Source organism: Dipodomys merriami, unplaced genomic scaffold (genome assembly GCF_024711535.1).
Source record: "Dipodomys merriami isolate MVZ:Mamm:240054 unplaced genomic scaffold, mDipMer1.0.p SCAF_653, whole genome shotgun sequence".
In the NCBI taxonomy this organism is placed as follows: domain Eukaryota; kingdom Metazoa; phylum Chordata; class Mammalia; order Rodentia; family Heteromyidae; genus Dipodomys; species Dipodomys merriami.
In genome coordinates, this window is record NW_027206239.1 from 1 (window position 1) to 23,516 (window position 23,516).

A 23,516-nucleotide genomic window follows, 5' to 3' on the forward strand; every position below is an offset into this window, starting at 1 on the left:
CCACTTCCACTGAATTGTGTGTTTGTAAAAATCTTTAAGATTACTTGAACCCTTCAATTTGCTTTGACCTCATCACTTATATAAACTGTCTAATATGCTAACCAGGAATCTTTCCTGAGTAGCAGTGAGCAGCTAAGTACCCATACACTCTTGAGTTCAAGCAGTTGATTTGATAGCTTCTAAAAGTTTGAAAATCCCACCTCTTCTAAAATGAACCGTATTACATGTGTATGTAGGGGAGCCCAGTAATACCCCTGCTGTTAGGCTCAGATGAGGTGTTACCCAAGGAAGAGGAGAAGCCTTTCAACAGACAGACTAATGCTCTGGAGGAAGATCACAGAGGAGAAGCTGGAGGCTAAACAAACTCTGGCACAGAAATCGGTTTAAAAGATCCAGTGAGCAGTCATATGCTAGAGAATCACATCAAGTGTGCCATCAGAGAACAGAGACTTGGCCAGAGAGAAAAAATTCAAGCAGCTTGGTTAAGGAGACAGATCTGAGCACTTGCTGTTCTTTGCAGCTGCAGCTGCTGTGGCTGTTGCAGCAGCCTCCATATCAATAGAGAGAGCAACAAACACTGTGAACTAGTGGATTCTATTCACCACTGGCAAGAACTGACAAGGAAGACGTGAAGGACCTTTACGATGAAAACTTTAAAAACCTGAAAATGGAATTAAAAACAAAACTTAGGAAGTAGAAACCCTCCCCCCCCCAAAAAAAAAATGCTCCTGGATTGGAAGGAACAACATCGGGAAAATGGCAATATTTCCAAAGGCTATGTACAAATTCAATGAGGTACCTATCAATATTCCGACGTCTTTCTTCAATGAAATAGAAAAGGAAATCCAAAAATTCAAATGGAAGAATAAAAAACCCCAAATAGCAAAAATGAGTCCTTACAGAAAGAACATTGCTGGAGGAATATAAATACCAAACTTCAAACTCTACTACTAAGCGATAGTCACCAAAACAGATTGGTACTGACACAAGAAAAGACCTAATTACCAATGGAATAGAACTGAAAACCCAGACTTTCAGCCATGTAATCTTTGATGAGGAAGCTAAATAAATAGAATGAAAGAAAGACAGCCTCTACAGTAAATGGTGCTGGCAAATTTGGTTAATTGCCTGTAGAAAACTAAAGCTAGATCCTTATATATCACAACATCATCACCAGCATCAACTCCATATGGATCGAAGACATCTAAGTCAAAGCAGGCACTCTGAAAACATTATTGGACTGAATAGGAGAAACACTAGTTTTCCTTAGCACAGGCCAAAATTTTCTTAATAGATACCCAGAAACACAACAAATCAAAGAAAAGTTGGACAAATGGGATTGCATGAAGAAGCAGAGCTTCTGCATGGCAAAGGACATAGCTAGCAAGCTCAGTAGAAAGCCCACGGACAGGGAGAAGATTTTCACTAGCCATACAACAGATGAGGGTCTCATATCTAAAATATACATGGAACACAAAAAATTAAATCCCCCAACTACAAATCTTCAAAGAAACAACTGCCTGATAAAAAAGTGGACTAGAGACTTAAAGAGAAACTTCTCTGAAGAGGAAATAAAAATGACCAATAGACCCATGAAGAAATGCTCAACCTCCCTACCCATGAAATAAATGCAAATGAAAACAATACTGAGATTCCACCTCACCCCAGTTAGAATGGCTATGATCAAGAACTCTAATAACAACAGATGCTGGAGGGGATGTGGCCAGAAGGGATCCCTACTACATTGTTGTTGGGAGTGTAAACTTGTTCCACCACTTTGGAAAGCAGTATGGAAGTTCCCCAAAGACTCCACATAGAGCTCCTCTCTGACCCAGAAATCCCACGTTTGGTCATTTACCCAAATGATCACAAACAAGGCTATTCTAAGGCTACCAGCACAACAATGTTTATTGCAGCATTATTTACCATAGCTAAGCTATAGAACCAACCCAGATGTTCCTCAGTAGATGAAAGGATAAAAAAATGTGTCATATATGTACAATGGAATTCTATGCCTCCATCACAAAGAATGACATTGCCTCATTTGTGAGTAAATGGAAAGAGGTGGAAACAATTATATTAAGTGAACTAAGCCAGGTCCAAATAAACATAGGTCCCATGGTTTTCCGTATTTGCAATAACTAATATATGTTTGGGACAAGCAGAAAAAGTCAAAAGCTATGTACACATGACCATACAAGATGATGTTAAGCGAAATGAACCCCAAGATAGAGACATAAACATCCTCTTTCTTGCTTGCTATTGTTTCTAAAGTATTTATAATGTACCATGTGATTTTTTTTGTTTCTTTTTATGTTCCTTCCAAGGGTATAACCCCTGTCTTCACAGTATTTGATGTCGGTGCCCTGCATCTTGTATATACAGTTCTCTAATGCAGGGAGTGGAATGGAAAATACAAAATGCTTAAATAAGAATACAGGTTGATCCATTGTAACAATGAGATGAACTTTACAACTTCAGTGGCAGGGGATGGGGGTGGGGAGTTTGGGCAGGGTAGTTGTGGAGGTGTGAGGTTAGTGATGTTAGGGGAAAAACAAAGGATGAGGCAAAAATGCTCAATAGGAAATGTACTCATTATCTTGATCATGTAATTCTAACCCCTCTGTACAATATTCTTACAATAAAAATGTTCAAAAAACAAATGTTCTCATAACATTATGTATGTAATTATATCTCCTCTGTACATTATCTTGATGGTAAAATTAAATTTAAGAAACAGCAAAGAAAAAACAGACAACACTTGTCACCATCGAACCAATAAGATCTGAGCCCCATCCCCCTCATTCTCCTCTCTGATTAATTCTATTTCTAACTTTCCTTAAATGTGAACAGGTTTCCCTTATTTGCAATAACTAGTGAATGTCTGTGACAAGCAGAAGCGGTCAGATAAGTTGATGTAAGGCTAAATGAACCCCAAGATAATGATTCAGTGTTTTTTTTTTCTTTCATGCGATTGTTTCTACCATATTTATAAATTATTTCCTTGTTGCTTTGTATGTCACTCCCTCATAGTATAACCGCTGTTTTCACTGTACTTGATGTTGGTATAGTTTGTGGAGGGGAAGGGAAAAAACAAATTGTTTTTAAGGATACAGTTAGACCCATTGCAACAATGAGATGTACAAGACGTTATGTCGAAAAAAGAACTTTACAACATTGGTGGAGGGGGCAGTGAGAGGGTGGAGGGGGGCGGGTGGGGGAGATGGGAAGGGATGGGAAGGGGAACTAAAGGAGGAGGCAACAATGCTTGATTAGAAATGTACTCATTACCTTCTCATGTAACCCCTCTATACGGTATTTTCACAATAAAATATATGTATATATATATATATATATGTATATATATATATATATATTTAAAAACAAACATAAAAATCTGAACAGACGGTGCATCCAGTGCTGTTTCTTTTAAGCATGCTGCTGTTTTCTAAAACTACAGAATTTTAAGGAATCGTGGAGGAGCAGGGATCCCACTGAAAAGGAACTCTAACAAAATTAAAGCTCCTTTCTAACATTGGCAATTTAGGACAATTCACCCTCCTATGGGCAGATGACAGACTTACAGGAGTAAGAATGTGCATGTTCTGTACAAATATTCTATCTGTCCTTAGCCACCATCTTGTCCTCCTCCACAATGTGCTGGCTCATGTTGCTCTACATATTTAGAAGTTCTTTGAAAGTCAGAATCCAGTAAGCCAGTGACTTTTGTAGTTCCTGCTTTTAAACACAAGAAAGAGGGTATAAAGGAAGTCTTCACTCTATTTGATGTTGGTATAACTTGTGCAGGGGAAGGGAAAAAACAAATCGTTTAACTAGGGATAAAGGTGGCCCCATTGCAACAATGAGATGTACAAGTATTTATGTTGAAAAAACAAACTATACACTTTGGTGTGTGGGGGGAGAATCGGGGGGAGGGGGTGAGGACGAGAGTATGGGAAGGGATGGGAAGAGGAAACAAAGGAGGCAACAATGCTTAATAAGAAATGTACTCGTTATCTTACCCATGTAATTGTAAATCCTCTGTACGGTATTCTCACAATAAAAAAAATAAAATATAAAAAAAGAAAGCCTTCAACTCTAGCTGCTGCTGTTCCCATACCTATAAGATAATCCTTTGGTTAGACTCAAGGGGAGGAGGACCAGTCAAGGAAAGGGACCATAGGAATGAAGACCTACCTTGGTGACCAGCCTCAAACCAAGTTGCTCTGAAAAGAACATTCCTTCCTGCTTTCCTTTTCATTGCCTCAGTATTTCTCTAATGTTTATACAACTCACTCTGTTTTAAAATATAGGTCAAAACCTCAATTAAGAGAACAGTGAAGTTAATATTTAGTTGAAATATATTTAATAACGCCATATGTATTTAAAAGGTGTAAATAGGTGGCATCTTCTTTTAAAAATCTGAGGAATGCAGTGCTAAAGTCGTCATCACATGCAATTTCTCTTCAACTGGCATTATTTTTTGGCTAACTTTTGAAATGAAAAAGTGTAAAAAAATTTTAAAAATATAATTAGTGCAGATTTATCAGCAAAAAATTCATTTGGCTGTGGATAAATAATTTGTTGCTTTCTCTATTTTTCTTTGTGGTGGCTATCAAACAGAATTTTAGGAAAACATAGGCAAACTATCAGTCGCCATACCCTCGATGATTTGGGTTCTATTTAATTTTTTGTGCTGATCCTGGGACTTGCACTCATTGCCTGTGCACTGTCCCTAAGCTTTTACTGCTCGAGGCAACTACTCTAAAACTTGGGCCATAGTTCTACATCCAAATTTTTGGTTGTTAATTGGAGATAAGACTCACAGACATTCTGTCATTGGGTCCAACTTCAAACCAAGGTTCCTATATCTCAGCCTCCATAATAGCAAGGATTATAACCATGAGCCACTGTTAGCCACATTGTATCTTTTTTAGAAGCAGCTGTAAATGATAATAATAGAAAACTATCACTATAACTAAAGGCTCAAACCTGTAATCCCCTAGCTATTTCAGAGGCTGTGATCTATAGGATCATAGTTTAAAGCTAGACTGGTCAGATAATTCAGAGTTTTTTAATTTTTTTTTAACCTGCTGGCCCCAGAGCTTAAATTCATGCTTTGGCACTGTATATGAGTTGCTTTTCATTAAGGCTAGTGTTCTACCTATTGAGCCACAGTGATACTTGCAGCTTTTCCTGAGTAGTATATTAGAGGGAAGAGGTAAGGAGACCACCCAGTCTGGCTCCAAACTACCACCTAAAATCCTAAGCCTCCAAAGTAGCAAATCAGATATTATTATTTTCAACTAAGCAGCAAAAATAAACAGACTGGAGGTATGGTTCAAGTGTTACAGTTTCAGCCTTGAATGGAAAAAGTTAAGGAAATTTAAGCCCCAGTACTGGCACATATGCACACAAAAGCATGTAGATACATGCATACACAGGGTCCTATATTCAATTCCCCGGGATGAAAAAAAGATTAAAATATTAAATTAAATTAGAAGGACAAAAATAAGTAATTTAAACAGTATTTTTTGAAAACAAAACACTATGATAGCCAGGTGCTGGTGGCTCATGCATTTAACCCTAGGTTCTCAGGAGGCTGAAATCTGAGGATTGTGGATCAAAGCCAATCCAGACAGGAAAAGTCCATGCGACTCTTATCTTTAATAATCCACTCAAAAACCTTGAAGTAGTGCTTTAGCTAAAGTTGTATCGTGCTAGTCTTGAGCTGGAGACCATAGGTACTGAGCCCAAGCCTAGAGTTGAAGCCCATGACCAAGAAAAAACAAACAAACAAATAGAAAATAAAAAAAAAACTGCCATAGCTGAATTGTGACTTAGGTTTTAGAATACTTTCTTCCCATAAACGAGGTATGAGTTCAATCCCCAGTGTTGTTCATACCAAAACAACCCAGTAAAAGCACACCAATAACTATCTAACAAAAAATATATCATACTTTGTAAAGAAGATTAAAACTTACAAAAATAATTGAAATAGAGCTAACATGTGACTCCTATTAAACACCAAAAAAAAAAAAAAAAAGGCAGAACTTGAGCTGAGGCTCAATAGCCTGCTAGCTTCTAAATAAAAACAAAATACCAAAAACAAAACAACCATCAGAGAGAGTCCACAGGCCCTGAATTCAAGCCTCTCCCAACCCCCAAAAGAAAAAACCCTCAGGAGTTGACTTTTTGTTCCTGCAAGCTTTGAGCAAAAAACATAAACCCAAAATCTCATGGACAGTGAAGTAGTGTGCATAAATTGTAGAGCCTGCTAGTTTTGATCTAAGAAAACAAGCCAGGTTTCTCTGGCTCATTCCTGTAATACTTGCTACTCATGTAGCTTCCCACAATGGGAAGCCAGTCCAGGCTGAAAAGTCCCCTGGTGACTGTTTTTTTTTTTTCCAATTAAGTGGAAGTGGCACTGTGGCTGAAAGTGGCAGTGTGCCTGCTTTGTCCCTGACAGACAATACCTAGGCACTGAGTTCAATCCCCACAACTGAAAATAAATAAATAAATACTGAGTGTGAATAGCTAGGCCCTAATAATAAAGGACATGAACTTTAAAAAGGGGTGAAGGCAAATCAAATAAATGAAAAGGTGCAAAAATAAGCAGATTAAAGATTTCTAAATCATGGCTCAAAACTGCAATCTTACTTGCTCAGATTTCTGAAAACTAAGGATCGTGTTTCAAAGCCATCCTGGGCAGAAAGTACAGGAGACTTATTTTACTGTGTTCAGTACTGGGACTTGAACTTGCTATGATTTCCTTATGGCTAGAGGTCTACTTATTCCTACCTCGTGGTGGTTAATTAGAGATAATTTTCTCATTGATTTTCTTCCCCAGTTTGGCTTTGAACCATGATTCTCAGATTTCAGTCTCCCCTGTAATGTTCTTGGCTTGCTGTTGATATTCTAATCTCCTAGTAACCACAGGAAAAGCAGAAGCTGAGCTGTGGCTCAACTAGTGAAACCTGCCACCATTAAGGTAAAAATAAATAGAACCTCAAGGAGAGGTTCTCAGGCCTTAATTTCCAGAACTAAAAACCAGCACTCAATTTAAAAACAAAAACAAAACAAAAACAAAAACAAAAAAAAACCCTCAGTCACCATTACCTGAGTTTGAGCCCTAGAAGAAGAGCTACAAAAAAGAGAAACAGCCTGTAGTTTACCTGTGGTCAAATGTGTAAAGCATGGTAGTTTCAACAGGAAAGAAAAAACTAAGCATGAAAGCTAGACCCTAAGAACAATTGTCAAAAAAAGAAATAATAAATAACCTGAAAAGGTGAAAGAAAAAGTAATTAAAGATTTGTAAATGTTGACTCACACTTATAATCCTGAGTGCTAAAGTCACTGAAGTCTGAAGATCATGGTTCAAAGCCATCATGTGCAGGGAAGTCCATGAAACTTGCTTCAGTTTGTTCAGTCTAGGGACTTAAACTTGAAGTGTTTTGCTCATGGCTAAAGCTCTACTATCTTCTGCCTATTAGTGATTGATTGGAGGTAATTCTCATAGACTTTCCTGCCCAGGCTGACTTTGAATAGTGATCCTCAGATTTCAAGCTTCACTGTACTGCCCTTGACTTCCCATGGGACTCTTGTCTCATATTAAACACTTAAAAAAAGGCAGAAGTGGAGCTGTGGTTGAAGTAGTAGAGCCTTCTACCTTTCAGTTAAATAAGTAAATCAATAAAACCTCAGAAAGAGAGGGGCAGAATGAGAGTGAAAGACAGGAAATCCTACACTAAGCAAAAGTAGAGAAATGTAAATATCACCCGTTGTGGAAGAAATAAATTCTATTGTCAAAGCTTATAGAATTCACAAACTTTATAGTCCATGATAATGATAATTTGACTTGTGAAGGTTAAAATATGTTTGTGATTTCAACTAAATATCACTATTCCACAATTCTGTGAAATAAGAGAAAGTAAGGTGATCACCTAATCTCAATAATAATAAAAACCACAGAAAGAGTCACCAGGCCTTAAATTCAAGCCCTAAGTCACTAACCTGTCCCAACTCCGACCAAAAAAAAAAAAAAAAGACACTCTGACCAGGACCTGAGTTATTACACTAGGAGCAGAAGCCAAATGAAACAAAAAGTAGACTGTAGTAGTCCTATGCCCAAGTAATAAAGCGAGCTACTTTTAAGAGGAAAGAAAAAAACCTGTGTATGAAGGCTAGACCCTAAGCCCCTGACTCTTCCTATAATGGAAAGTGGATCAATCATGGAATCCAACAGTTTGTGCTTGCTCTTGCGATCACACCTGAAAATGCCCCTTCTAGACCCTCCAATCAAAAATGGACGGCAGGCTTGTTCTGGGCTTCTGGCACACAAGGACCTTGTGCAGAGGATGTTCCTCCTCTTCTTTCCTGGATCGCAGGGTTCAGCCTCTCTTGTGAGTCAGAGTGGGGAGTGGATGGCAGGATGACCAGATGATCCAAATAGAGTGGGAGCTGTGCTAATGGACTTGCAGCTGGCAGCTGGATGCCAGAGTAGGTAGGAACTGGTAGGGCCCTCTGATTACCCAGCAATAGGGAGATTGAGTTGGAGCACCTGCTGGCTCCACCTATAATCAAGTCCGCCCCACCTCCTCTGCCCCTGTAACAATCAGAGGTATAAATGGGGATCTGAGTTCACTGTGTCAGATTCCTGCTTCCCAGCTCTACCTGTTTGCCTCTGTGGGCACCACTGCTGAAGACATACATCCATCTGCTCTGCAGCCCTGCACCATGAGGGAGATTGTGTACATACAGGCAGGCCAGTGTGGCAACCAGATTGGTGCAAAGGTGAGCATGGCACTGGCCTAGGATCCAAGTCTCAAATTTAGGGGAAGGAGAAGGAGGACGGGTTTGGAGTGTGTAGGTGGTGGTGGTCATGGCTAAGCTGAGGTAGTTGGGGCTCCATAGTGGTCCCTAACCTTCTGCAAATGAAGTCCCCCAGATAGCTTCTCCAATTTCCCTAATTTGTGTGGCCCTGGTGGGTGTGGTATTTAAACAAGGCTGGGGTGGTTTCAAATCCCTTGCATGTCTTAGTCTTACCTGAGACTCAAGTCTTTGTATTTAGTTTCCTGGGAATAGACCAATGCACGTTTGGTCTGGTTTGAATGCAAGGAATGCAGTGTCTTTGAGCTGAAAGATACAGACAATTCCCTTTTTGTCAACTGATGAGTGTCAGATAATTGAGAACAGGTTTTCTATCTTAATGCAAATTTCTCTGAGTTTCATGCCCCATATCAGCTCCCTTAAGTTGGGTGTTTTCTAAATCATTGGTTGTCGTGTATGCTCTGAGGACACTTGGGGTTCTGGAGACCCTTCTAACTGAGTCTTCAAGTTACTGCTTTGGCAATTTCATGTCCATGTAAGGCCAATTACTTGTCATAGAATACAAACAGAATATGGTACTGCATAAGATGGAATACTCATAGGAGAACCCAGACATCTTCTATTCAGCCAGATAAGAGATTAACAAAACTAAAATACCACCCATGTCTGTGCTTTTTTTAATTTAGAAAATAAATTTTTTTTACAAATATATTTGTGTCAACAGGACATGGGTTTCTTATAGTTACTTTAAAATGCATTGTTTGGACAATTAACATTCTAGGTCATAATACACTTCTATTTCCATCTCAGTTTTGGGAAATGCTCAGCAATGAGCACAATATTGACTGCACTGGCAACTACTATGGAGACAGCCATTTACAGCTGCAGAGAATCGAGGTATATTACAACGAGGCAGCTGGTGAGTGTCTCCCATCTGGTTTCCCATACCGTGGCAAAATAGTTCCCAGGGGAATACTAATGAAAAGGAAGGAGTTCCTGCCTTTCTTATTGTAGTATTGTAGTTTTAATTTGGGACCTTGATCTTATAAGTCAAGTTCTGTACCCAACTGAGCCACTCCACCAGATACTTTGTTTTAATTTTTGAGTATACTTTTGTGAATTACCCAAGGAAAGCCTTATGCCTGGGTTCCCCCTATCTCTACTTGCTGACTAACCACACCTGGATTTTTTTTTTCCGGTCATGGAGCTTGAACTCTGGGCCTAGGCACTGTCCCTCAACTCTTCAGCTCAAGGCAAGCGGCTCTACCACTTAAGCCACAGTGCCACTTCCAGTTTTCTGGTGTTTTATTGGAGATAAGAGTTTACCAGCTTTTTGTGCCCTGGCTGGCTTTGAACCGTGAGTCTCTGATCTCAGCCTTCTGGGTAGCTAGGATTAAAGGCGTGAGCCTGTTTCACATAATTAAAAATGAGACTGCCTAAATATGCATTCTAAAACAATTGATAAAATATAATATAATCCAGTGCCATTTGTTTGTGTGCTGATCATCCTAAGCTCAAAGTCTGGGCACTGACTCTGAACTTCTTTTGTTTTGGGTAGTTTCTTGGAGATGAGTCTCCCAGACTTTCCTGCCCCAGCTGACTTCAATCTGCGATGCTAAGGTCTCATCTCAGATTTTTGAGTAGCTACAATTACACCCATAAGCATCCAGAGCCCAGTTACATTGCCTCTTTAAAATATAGATTAAATTTCTAAAACAATATTTTGAAAAAGAAAATTTTAAAAATTTTAAAGAGGGATGTTCAGCAGTCACTAATATATATGAGAATAGTCCAAATCACAAAGCTTAAATAAAGTGTCTCACCCTGAAATCTATAACATTTCTGGTCTTAAGCATTTTGAATATGAATACTTAGCCAACAATAAATTATTTTTAAGGTTTTTAAAGTAAGAAAACATTCTTTTGATGTTGAAAAACCAATACTAATTTGTAAACATTGCTTTTAAATGATTCATATTGTCTTTCCTAACATAAACAGCCTAATTGAAGTCTACAGAGTAGATTTTCAGTTTTTGTAACTGTCAATGTAAAGTTCATTTAATTTTATATTGAGTTTCCATTCTCCATTATTGTATACAAACAGAATCGTGGATAATTGGCTTTCCTATGTATTAATCCAATGAACAAGTACAAACAAAAGTACAAAGCTATTTAATTTGAGATTTATAGATCTATATTTTGGGATGTCCTCACCTTGGTTGAGAGTGGTTGGGTTGGATTGTGTCACTCCTATGAACAGAATTTTAGGTTGTGTCTTTATTAGATCCTGTATATCCAGCAGGATGGCCAGTTTTCTTCATGTGAATGTTTAGGAAGGGGGTATTCTAAAACTGGTGTTTACATCATGTTAACTGCTTTCCCTTGGGCCAAATCAGGTTAAATGTGAAATTGCAAGTCATTGCTCAAGGTTGCTCTGAGTATTTGAATACAAGTATGTGTGCTATTTGATAACCATTATTGAAACATTACAAGACAAGAAATATATATTGTATATACGTTTTCTCCAGGAAAGCCTTACACTTGAATTCCCCTACATCTACTTGGTGAATAGCCATACCTGGCTTTTTTTTTTTGGAGTTGGGGTGTCGGTCATGTGGCTTGGACTCTGGGCCTAGGCACTGTCCCTCAACTCTTCAGTTCAAGGCAAGCAACTCTACCTCTTGAGCCACAGTGCCATTTCTGGTTTTCTGTTAGTTTATTAGAAATAAGAGTCTTAAGGACATTTCTTGCCCCAGCTGCGTTTGAAGTGTGATCCTCTGATCTCAGCCTCCAGAGTAGCTAGGATTATAGGCATGAACCTGGTTCATTTCTTGAGAAATGTAATTGGGGAAGGGAAGGGATAGTGGGAGAACAACAAAGGAGGGGGAACAATTTTTTTTTGGGGGGGTCTGGTCGTGGGGCCTAAACTCTGGGCTTGGGCGCTGTCCCTCAGCTCTTCAGCTCAAGGCTAGCACTCTACCACTTGACCCACAGCGCCACTTCCGGCTTTTTTGTTTTTGCTTATGTGGTGCTGAGGAATCGAACCCAGGGACTCAGGCATGCAAGGCAAGAGCTCTACCACTGAGCCACCTTCCTAGCCCCATGGGGGGTGTAACAATTTTTCACAAGAAATGTTCTCATTTCCTTACTGATGTATCTAACTCCTCTATACAGCACCTTTACAATACAATAAAATTAACAAAAAAAGAGAAAGTTTCTTGCTGATAGGCACTGGTGACTCATTTCTGTAATGCTGGCTACTTAGGAGGCTAAGATATGAGGATCATGGTTCAAATCTTGCCTCAGCAGAAAAGTCCCTGAGACTCTTATCTCCAATAAGAAAACTGAAAGTGGGGTTGTGGCTCAAGTGATAAAGTGCTAGCCTTGAGCCCAGGCCCAGAGATCAAGCCCCATGATGAACCACAATAAAAAGGTGTTGCCACCTTTCTTTTGCACCATTAGACTCAAAGCCTGATGCTCATCTTTGCCTCCTCTGTAGCTGAGATTTCAGCCACCATACCCAAAGCAAAGGAATGAATATTCATGGAAATAGACAACTGCAAACATCCTTAAAGTTGCTGAAGCCTCTTGCATGAGGATTCATGCTCAAGATATCTTTTCTGTTTCCATGTCTCAAATGCTGTAATTTTGTAATGAATGCTGAGTCACTTAGAATCATAAGCTCTGCCCCCTAAGTTCCTTGTCAAGTATAGGCCTAAGTCAACTCTTTTTCTCACAGGCAACAAATATGTTCCTCGGGCCATCATGGTGGACCTAGAGCCTGGAACATTAGACTCAGTGAGATCGGGACCATTTGGCCAGAGCTTTAGGCCAGACAACTTCATATTTGGTATGTCATCATGGTCCATGGGTACTAACATCCAGGCACTCCAGTGCTGGGCTGAGACTTTATCCACCTAGATATTGTCCTTACCTAACCCACCTATTCCAGTCCATGGGAGTCATGCCCCTGGCCACTCAGACAGCTCAGATCAGTGCAACTCTGCAAGCCCTCCATGACAAAGAAGCCTCTGAAGGGAAAGAACAGCAAGTAGCGAAAGCCACCAACAAGGTTTCAGCACTGCTGGTCATTTTAAAGTCCTACAATAACAGAACCACTTCAGGACACCAGAAATCAAAGCACAGCTATGTGTGAGCAAGGTGCAGACAAGTGCTTGCAGTTTAGCTTCCCTCTGATCACACTGTGCTCCTGTCCCTCTTGTGAAAGTAACTACATTTCCAGTATTGAGGCAGGCTCAGTCCTTCATTTCTAGAAGTACTTGATTTGGGTTCAAATGTATTTTCCTCCACACTCTTTACTTTTCTTTAGAACCTGGGTGATTTGTAGAGTCCCAGATACATTGAAAACATTTCCTTTATTTCACCAAAGTGTATCTAATGTAATAGCAAAGGTTAGCTCAGAAGAGTCCTATTGTCTTCACAATAGGACGAGCACAGTCATTATTCTTGGAGTTTGTGTCTCATCATGTCTTTGTGTCTGATAGGCCAAAGCGGGGCAGGCAATAACTGGGCAAAAGGCCACTATACGGAGGGGGCCGAGCTGTTGGAATTGGTGCTGGATGTGGTACGGCGGGAGTCAGAAAGGTGTGACTGTCTCCAGGGTTTTCAGCTGGCCCACTCCCTGGGAGGTGGCACTGGATCAGGAATGGGCACCCTGATTCTCAACAAGATCCGAGAGGAGTATCCAGACCGTATCATGAACACCTTCAGCATCATGCCCTCCCCCAAGGTGTCAGACACCATGGTAGAACCTTACAATGCCATCTTGTCTTTCCACCAGTTGGTGGAAAATGCAGATGAAACTTTCTGCATCGACAATGAGGCCCTGTATGACATCTGCTTTCGCACCCTGAAGCTGCCCACACCCACCTATGGAGACCTGAACCACCTGGTGTCAGCCACCATGAGTGGAGTCACCACCTGCCTGCGCTTCCCTGGCCAGCTGAATGCAGATCTGCGCAAGCTAGCCGTGAATATGGTGCCCTTCCCCCGCCTACACTTCTTCATGCCTGGCTTTGCACCCTTGACCAGCCGGGCCAGCCAGCGGTACCATGTTCTCTCAGTGCCCGAGCTCACCCAGCAGATGTTTGATGCCAAGAACATGATGGTCGCCTGTGATCCCCGCCATGGTCGTTACCTGACAGCAGCTGCCATCTTCCGAGGCCGCATGTCCATGAAGGAGGTGGATGAGCAGATGCTCAACATGCAGAACAAGAACAGCAGCTACTTTGCAGACTGGATTCCCAACAATGTGAAGACATCTGTATGTGACATCCCCCCGCGTGGCCTCACGATGTCGGCCACCTTCATCGGCAACAACACGGCCATCCAAGAACCATTCAAGCGCACTTCAGAGCAGTTCAGTGCCATGTTCCGGCGCAAGGCATTCTTGCACTGGTACACGGGAGAAGGCATGGATGAGATGGAGTTCACTGAGGCTGAGAGCAATATCAACGACCTGGTGTCCGAGTACCAGCAGTACCAAGATGCCACTGCTGATGAACAGGGGGAATTTGAAGAAGACTTGGTGGAGGAAGAAGTTTAAGTCTTCCCATTGGTAGCAGTGCAACAGGACTGTCAGATCCTGCCTACTACTTCTCAAATGAATGGTGCTTTCCTGAGCTCCTGTTGTTGTGCAGTGAGGTCCCTGTTGTGTATCATCATGCACAGCCTTTCCGGTCAGGAACTCACTGATGGTGAATGTAAAAATACAGATTTCCTTGAAATAGTATTATTTTAAAGCCCTATTTATATAAATAAAGAAATATACATTTTGTACTCTTGAGTCCTTATTCTTTTTAGAATCTCTTTTTTTTTCTCTTTCAATGTATTTGATATATAAAGTTGACCAGCAGGATTTAATCTTAGCAATATAGGAATGGTGCTCAAGAGGAGTTCCAAATTCATGGTGTTCCTACTATTTTGAAGAGGAGGATGACAAGTGCCAATATTGTTTATTTTCCCTGGCCCAGTTTTAAAGTTAGCAGTCTCTCAATAGCATGCCAGTAGCATAAAAGCAGTTTGAAGAGAAAGTAAACCAGATCCAGATGTTACAATTTTCCTAGTCAAAGGTGAGGTTTGGAGTACTGAAGGGATTGATGTTCAAGACTTGTCTGGGCACTGTGGTAGCAGGGCCTCTTCCTCCTTTATTCTGACACAGGACTTGCTTTACCTGCCACCTAGTATGCATTCCTCTTTGGGAATGGGACCACAAAATGAAGGTATGAATACTGGCCATTAAGGATCTACTTCTCCTTCAGACAACCACAGGTTCTGGTCTCATGCCCCATCAGAGGGATTTCATTCACATTCCCCAGAAACAGTAGCAGGAACCCCAATCCTTGTGCTTACAGTTCAGTTGGCAGCGAAGCAGCACTCACAAGATGAGTGCAAGATCCTGGTTGCCAGGGTAGTTTCTCAAGTCATATGGCAACTCCAAGGACAGAAGTGAGTCTAGCCGTTTGAGGGAGTGAGAAGCTGACCAGTCCCATAGCGTATCAAGATCTGCTTGATTCAGTACTTCCAAGTCAAGGAGTAGAAGGGAGACATGGCCCAATGACCCATTCTCATACTCATTTTGCAGCATTCGAAGCTGTCTGAGGCCCACAGGAGGTTGTAAGAGAAAAAGATCCAGCTTGTTGGGTATGTTTATATGAGTGAGACAGAAATCTCAATTGTTTAGAATCTACACAATGGCCAGGAAAAGGGTGAACACTTCTGTTTTCACCAGAGGCCAAAATCATTCACTGGTTCTTTTTGCCAGAATCTTTCACTCTTCTTGCAGTGAGGCTCCAGGTAGATTTTCTGTTTCGGGCATTCCTCCATGGCCACTTGTAAGAGCCCCATTTTTCTTCAGCAACAGGACCTATGGGAATCCAGCAACTTTTAGGAAGCTCTAAGGAAAGATACTACTGGGTGAGGTGCAAGTTCCTTGTTTCTAGTAAATTTGGGAGATGGTAAGTTCCCTAAGCTTTCCTATACCAGGCCTGAGGTTGGGGTAGGGTGGGGAGGGATGGGGTAGAGATCTTTAAGCCAACTTGGTCTTACTCATCAGAAAGTAAACTGCCAGAGAGGCTGATCTGTGACTAGAAGCCCCAGGGCAGATCAAAGTGCAAATAGCTTCCAATGTGGGAGTCCTAGGGAGTAGGTGTGGGCCTTCAAATTGACATCCCTGAGTCTCTAGTCCTGGAACTGACCAGGTTGGATGACTCCAAATCCTCTAAGGCTGCTGGGTCTGAACTGAAGGCAGGCCTGGCCAAGGCACTCTCATTCTTCAGTGGGTTAAGGATTGAGGCCCCACCCAGCCTATTTACCAGTGTTTGACTAAGAACAGTTTTGTTTTCTCTTAATTACCCATTTTTGAGTCTTTTCTGGTGGCTTTGGCTTATTTCTTTACACTTTTGAAGAAGTAGTACTTGGTTCATAATTAATGACTCATGCCTCATCCCTCAGAAAACTCCTGTTGATAATTTTACCAGCAGATTATCATGTATTTTTCAGACATGGCTTTTGTTTTCTCCTAGCCAGAACTCTGCACTCTTTGCCACACAAGCTAATGTTGAAGTGACTACTATAGACAGGATGATTATTTTGTCCAAATGCTAAGTGCAGCATCTCCCTTATTCTCATGTGCCTTGGTAATTGTATCAAATAATTGAGTCCTTGACTAGTATAAGCAAAGCTCTGGGTAAAGATGCAGCTCAGTAGTAGCGTACATGCCTGGCATGCACAAAGCTCTCAGTTCAGTTCCCAGTACCAAAAGGAGGAAAGGTAACAAATGTTAGGCTCCAAAGATGATATATTAGGAGTCAAGGCAAAACACCCAGATTGGCATTGAGGAGTTGTGTCATGAGGGAACACTGGTAGAATGTTTGTAGGTGGAAATAAGAGAGCCCCTTGTAGCCGGGCGCTGGTGGCTCACGCCTGTAATCCTAGCTACTCAGGAGGCTGAGATCTGAGGATCGCGGTTCAAAGCCAGCCCGGGCAAGAAAGACCATGAGACTCCTATCTCCAATAAACCACCAGAAAACCGGAAGTGGCTCTGTGGCTCAAGTGGTAGAGCGCTCGCCTTGAGCTGAAGAGCTGAGGGACAGCGCCCAGGCCCAGAGTTCAAGCCCCATGACCGACAAAAAAAAAAAAAAAAAAAAAAAAAGAGAGCCCCTTGTTATGTGTACACTTTTAGAAAGCAGAGGTAGGAATGGGGGAGGAACTTCTGGTAGAGAGCCTAGGCCATCAAAGGAAGAAGCCGTGACATGTATGTTGCCCTAATGGGACCAGAGTCTAAAGTGGCACCACCATACCAGCCATGGCTCAACAAGAACAGGTTTGTCAGAAGGACCTTCTTGCATTGGAGAGATTTCTTTTGACCACTTTGGCCTTGTTAATCATACTTCCTTAAGCTGTTTCCTTTTTCCTTCCACCTTGTCATACCTATAGCAGATCCTGTCCAGGAGACCAATTCTCTCTAATCTCATTCTCTAAAAGTCTCCCAGTTTATAGCTGTACATATCCTAGACCAAAAAAGTATGGGGTGGATTTTCTGCCAGACATAGTTTGAAACTGAATGGTATTTTGAAGTAGACTTTGACAAGGTTCTGATATTGACATCGTTGTGTTGATAAATCCTGGAACTGCGACTAGCTTCTGGTCTAATTCTGAGGTGACAGTGGAAGAGAACTTGTGATAGGAAATCATGGACTAACGTGATTTCAAATCCTTGGCAGGTACATCTCCATTCATGGATGTGCTATCAGCCAAAATACAGATGTCTGTTAAGGAGTGATGGCTGGGAAAAGGAAATATATTGGCGACAGGGGAGACCAGCCTTTGGACAAGTGGTTGCCTTTCAGTGTGAGGCAGACAAAGAGTGCCTATGGATACAGAGATATTTTCAGGAAGCAAGACAGCTTCACCCACATCTTGTTATCCACAAAATAATCTGAGAATAACTCTGTAAACTCAGAGGTGAGAGACATGTACTTTGTGCTTCTACACCACTGCTTTGCTGCGTGGCTCTTTATGCTCTTCTGAAACCTCCTCCTGAGCTGGCCCACAATGTGCCCAGGAGGTGGGAATTGGAGGACTTAGCAGCTTGGCTGCTAATCACTTTAGCCAAACTGACATGGGGCAGTACGCATGTGATGGGCATCTGCTCCATGCTAGTTTTATGTGCCCAGTGGGAGCTTTGGCTCTTACTAGGAGAAGGTAACAGTTCCTCTGTCCTTGGGCCATCTCCCAGGTCAGGATGTCTTCAACTGCAGAGGCTGGAACTTTGCCATAGCTCTCATCTTGACAGGTTTCTTTCTGTTTTTTTCAATTTTCTCGTTCTTTCTTTGTTTTATTTCTTTCTTTGTTTTTTTTTGTTTCTTTTCTTTCTTTGTTTCTTTCTCTCTATCTCTGTCTCTTTCTTTATCTTTTTGTTCCTTTCTTTCGTCTTTCTTTTTTTTTTTGTTCTTTTTCTGGCCATGGGTCTTGAACTCTAGGCCTATGAACTATCTCTCAGCTCTTCAGCTCAAAGCTAGCTCTCTATCACTTGAGCCATAGTGCCACTACCAGTTTCCTGGTGGTTTATTGGAGATAAGTATCTCAAGGGCTTTCCTGTCCAGGCTGTTTTTTAACTGCCATACTCAGATCTCTGCCTCCTGAGAAGCTAGGTTCACAGTCAGGGGCCATTGTTGCCCAGCTTGACAGGTTTCTTATTTGTGCAAGATAACAATGGCCATGTTCTCTCCTGTGAGGAGTTTCCTTGTCATCCTACAACACTGATGGTCTTAGTGTTGTGGCAGAGCACACAGCAAGGGGGCTTTCAATGCATGCACATTGACTAGTATCTGAAAAGGCAGCTTGCAATGGCCAGGAAGGCTCAACAATTGCATGCATCTCAACTTGCACTGGACATGACCAAATTTTAAGTTCTAGTGTTGGTTCTTTTCCTTTGTGCACAGCTTGAGCAGGTTGTTTCCAAATGTCTGTCATTTAACTCAGTTACTCAATTAATTCATCTGCTCTTTCTATGAGTCTGATTTAAATGACTGCTTATCAGAGGCCAATAACTGATTTTAAGGATAAATGAAACACAGCAAGTGCTCAGGCATGTTGACTAAGAGTGCTATATAGATAATGTACAGCTGCATGGTACTTGTGTTGTACACATCTCATATCTTCACCAAATTCTAAATATTTCTCTTTTTTTGGGGGGGGGTCCGGTTTTGGGGCCTGAACTCTGGGCCTGGGCGCTGTCCCTCAGCTCTTCTGCTCAAGGCTAACACTCTACCACTTGAGCCACAGTGCCACTTCTAGCTTTTTTTCTTTTTTGCTTATGTGGTGCTGAGGAATCGAACCCAGGGCCTCATGCATGCAAAGCAAGCGCTCTACCACTGAGCCACCTTCCCAGCCCCACACTAACTATTTCTTATAGTGAAGAAAGAAGCCATACATTTTTGGCTTCTTCGCATAGGTATCTGAATCCAGCTAATGAGCACATCTTACATTTGTTGGGGTTCTTTTGGTAGTTTATGGTTTGATTGAACTCAAAGCCTCATACATACAAGGCATGCACTCTACCACACCTCCAGCCCCCTTTTTGCTTTAAGTATTTTAAGTAATTTTTGGGCATTGCTCTTCCCTCCTATATACCTCCCTCAGAGCTGGGATTGCAGGCATAAATGACCTAGCCAGAAGTGTTTGGTTTGAAATGTTGTAATCCCATTGTTATTCTGGGTTCACTAATTGGAGTTTTGTAGTATCGTAGTAGAAGGCAGTGCCTTCTTACTTGACTTGAAATTATAAGCCTTAATCAGTGGACATATTACTGCTCTAGACTATCAGAACTTCATATCAATGTGTGGACACTGCTCATTGTTGAACCATAATTCAGGATATGTTGCATGATTTTAAGCCTCACTTTCTACATGCACGCACACAAGCGCATGCACACACACATGCACACACACACCATTGTCTTCTCTGGTGACTTTTTAAATTTTCTGTGTGACCACCTGTGTCCTCTCCTGTGCATCTTGGAACTTCTCTCACCAATCCTGCTATTCTCCAGCCGTTCCCTCCTCCACTGTCCAGTGTCTGACCTTGACAGAGCCTGAGGCTTTGTAGTACTGGGATTAGAAAAAGAGAAAAGATAGATACACACATTTAAGCAGAAACCACATCTTTTGCACTTTTAGGTGATTTTAGATGCATGTTTTCATCACATCCTCACTCCTACTTCTTCTGCCAACCTCCCACTGCCATGTTCTTCTCCTGGCTCCCACAGAAGGCTCAGCTGATATTATAGGAAACAGAAACATTGTGCTTCTGCAAAACCTGCATTGCTGCTGCTTTGAGTGAATCTATTTTTGTCATGAGCAGTTTTCTTAATGGAATATGGGAGAATCAGAAAATATACTTATTTAGAGCAGTTTTACTTAAAACTTTTTTTCTTTCTTACTCACTTTATTTAAATTAACTTTATATGCCTAAGAGGGACATTACACAAAACAATTTTTCTATGTATATTTTTTGCTTGTTTCTGTGGTGTCATGTTTCAAATTCCTTAAACTTTTTGACGCTAAAATCCTCATTGTGGCAAATATCCAGAATGGAAGGGAAGGGAAGTGAGAATGGAGATCAACTAATATCTTACATTGTCCACTGTCTGGGGCTGCTATTTCCACTATTGGAATTGATGGCGGCCAGTTTGCAGATTCATTGTCATGAAACAGCCCTTACATCATTGATAAAAGTGAGTAGCTTGGGTCCCAATTATAGCATTGGGTTTTGGTGTCTGCATGAGTATGGAGGACCCAAAAGCAAGGTCCTCTGCACAGAAGTGAGGTATCCACTACTCATACAGTGAGATAATGTGGGAAGTTTTCAAAGGAAGAGGCTATTACTCAGGAGTCCTATATTAGAGAATTTGGAGACAGAGCAAAACAAACCCATAAACTGCCCCTAGAACTTGACCTCTTCCCACTCTATCCTTCCTCTTTCAGATAATAAAGCTGAGTATGCTGAGCAAGGCAGCACACTACTACCTAATTCAGATCTTGTTGCCTGGATTTCCTAGACAATTCCTACTCCCTTGTATGATGGTTTGACTTAATATCTGACCTTCTCAAGTGTCTTCTCAGACGGAATTCTGTCTTCAAAAACTAACTTTGTGGCAAATCTTTAACTCAGTTCACAGATGATCCAGTGGGAACAAATACTAATTGAGTATGCTGCATTATACATCTTTTAATGTTTATGGGCTTTAATTGTAACTTTTAAAAGTTATATATAAAACCAGGAACCAGCTACTTCATGCCTGTAATTCTAGCTACTCAGGGGTCTGAAATCTGAGGACTGCTGTTGGAAGTCAGCCAAGACAAAAAAGTTCATGAGACTCTTATCTCCAATAAACTACTCAGAAAAAACTGGAAGTATTGTTGGAACTCAGTTGGTGGAACACTAGCCTTGAGCACAAAGAATCTCAGAGACATGCCCAGGCCCTACGTTCATGAACCATGGGTAGCAAACAAAATCCTATATATACTTAACAAAGTTGTACACATTTTCCTCTTTAGGTCCATCATGATCTGTTACCACAAGACACACTGCAGCTGGAATTTTGTAGTTCATGATTCTATAGCTTTGTGGCCTGGGGAGGTCTCTCCTGACAGGTCATTTCTACAAAGCTTTGATGTGTGGCTGTGTTTCAACAAACTGAGTTTCTGTTCAACGCATGTTTACAAAAAGAATTCACACACCATCATGGCACCCTTCCACTGAGCAGGACTGCTGGTTAATTTAGCATGGATCTCTGAGACACAGACATAATTTCATTTGGCATTATTATTATTCCAGGCAAAATAGAAATTGCAGCTGTAAAACAATATATCAATCCCATTGAAACCCTGATATTGATTTTCTTCATAGATTTTTGAGACCAGAATTTTTTTTTAAATAGGTACAAATATATCATGGGATAAGCATGGAATAGTGGACAGTTTTTGATTCTTATGTGTTTATGTACAACAGTTTTATCATTAAACCCCAGTGTGAGCATTCTAACAATGCCTTGGGACATCTCATTTAGAATCATGAGAAATTAGTGTAGCTTGCTCATTTAAAGGAATCAATTCTCACATAGCGCAAAAACATTACTGACCTTGGGGGCAAATGGCAAGGCTGCGATGAGGTCAGCCTCACCTAATGGACTACACCTCACACCAGTTGCTGGAATCTGTATCTGCAAGCCCTGTTCTCCTGTGTTCTTTACAAACCTCCCAACCTCCCTCATTACAATATAATCTAGCAGGAGGCAGATGGCTTACATCTGTAATCCTACCTAGTCAAAAGTCGAAAATCCATCCATATGATCTTGAGCAGCTCAATTAGAAATGTCTGTTAAAATTGAGCTTCCAAGTGATTAGTACAAACAGGACTGAAAGTGATTCAAATATTCAAGTGCCAGTCCACTAAACAGAAAACCCTGAGTTCAACCCTCAGGACTTGTGGGGAGTGGGGGGTAAGGGGAGAGGCAGCACTATATTCCATCTTGATAGTGTTCAGAGGATGGAGAACTAGTAGGAAGTGTCTCAATGACTGTTGTCAGTCAAGCCCTGGCTTAGAACTCTGTGTATGAAAAGTTGTAATTGTTCTTCAATGGTCAGACTCAAACTACATAAAAAGAATAACTTTTTATGTAGGTAGGTATAAATTTATGCTTTGCTCTACTGTGTGAAAACAGAACAAGAAACCACCTTTGAAAACAGAATCAGCTTTATGGGAGGAGGCTGAGGAAGAAGCTTATTCCCTATATAGTATATCATCAACCTCCCTGGAACTACAAAGCCTGTAAAAATAAACTCCAGCAAAGCATTGGCTGCGCCTTATGGCAAGTTCTTGTCCCCTGCTTAGACCACCTCCCACCATGGCTGCTTTGCTCTCCAATCTCATGTGGCAGTAGCATCCACCAACACATAATGGGATACCGGCATCGGGATGCTTGCTGATCTTTCTTTCCAACATCATGTCTTAAATTAGTCTAGCTCCATATTCCTAAGTTAATTTAGTCCAGTTTATAAGACCTTAGAAAATCCCTGTTGTTCCCAGATTCAATGTGTAAAGTCTCCTAGCAGGGGCAGGTTTTATCCCTTAGTCAATAACCCTTCAGTCAGTACCAGACAATCTTCCCTTTTCCCTTTCTTGGACACAAGAACTCCCTAAAGTCAGTATGATCCTTGGGTCTTCAAAGAGAGAAAGTTGGAAATGCTACATATAATGATCAGACTGTCCTAGAGGCACTCTAAATACCAAAGCAGTTCTGGCTATGTCACCTACAATCGGTGGCAGCAGTCAACACTGTGTGATATCCAGGCTGTAGGTAAGCCTTTACAACCTGCAGCAAGTAGATCGACAGACTACATTTTCTTGGAGGAGGCTTTTTAAAAAATCTTAGTTTTTATGATTAGCACATTTTCTTTTTGGCAACTTGAAATCTAGAATAGATTTTTGTCATCTGCTCACACATGCAATGTTTTTACCAGTTCCCCATTTACTTTTTTAACTTTAGAAACTTGGTGAATACTTTGATTCAGTTTAAGAAGCCTAATATTGTAGCAGTAAAGGGCCCAGCCTTGGAGTAGGAGCATCCATAATGCCTCTTTGTGATGTGGTTTGGGCTAATGA

At 41.1% G+C, this 23,516-nt stretch overlaps 1 protein-coding gene across 3 annotated transcripts; it reads left to right on the forward strand.

Annotated features, from left to right (window-relative positions):
* Positions 1 to 8,736: 8,736 nt before the first annotated feature.
* LOC138815591 (tubulin beta chain-like) lies at positions 8,737 to 14,394 on the forward strand. 3 transcript variants are annotated; one of them, XM_070004993.1, is made up of 4 exons: positions 8,737 to 8,793; positions 9,640 to 9,752; positions 12,542 to 12,678; positions 13,334 to 14,394. In XM_070004993.1, exons 1-4 carry the CDS (start codon positions 8,737 to 8,739, stop codon positions 14,392 to 14,394), a joined length of 1,368 nt encoding a protein of 455 aa, XP_069861094.1. The 3 variants fall into 3 exon arrangements, with proteins under 3 accessions (XP_069861094.1, XP_069861095.1, XP_069861096.1); XM_070004994.1 differs by having other exon boundaries at positions 9,640 to 9,748; positions 12,568 to 12,678; XM_070004995.1 differs by lacking the exon at positions 12,542 to 12,678 and having other exon boundaries at positions 9,640 to 9,754.
* Positions 14,395 to 23,516: the final 9,122 nt, after the last annotated feature.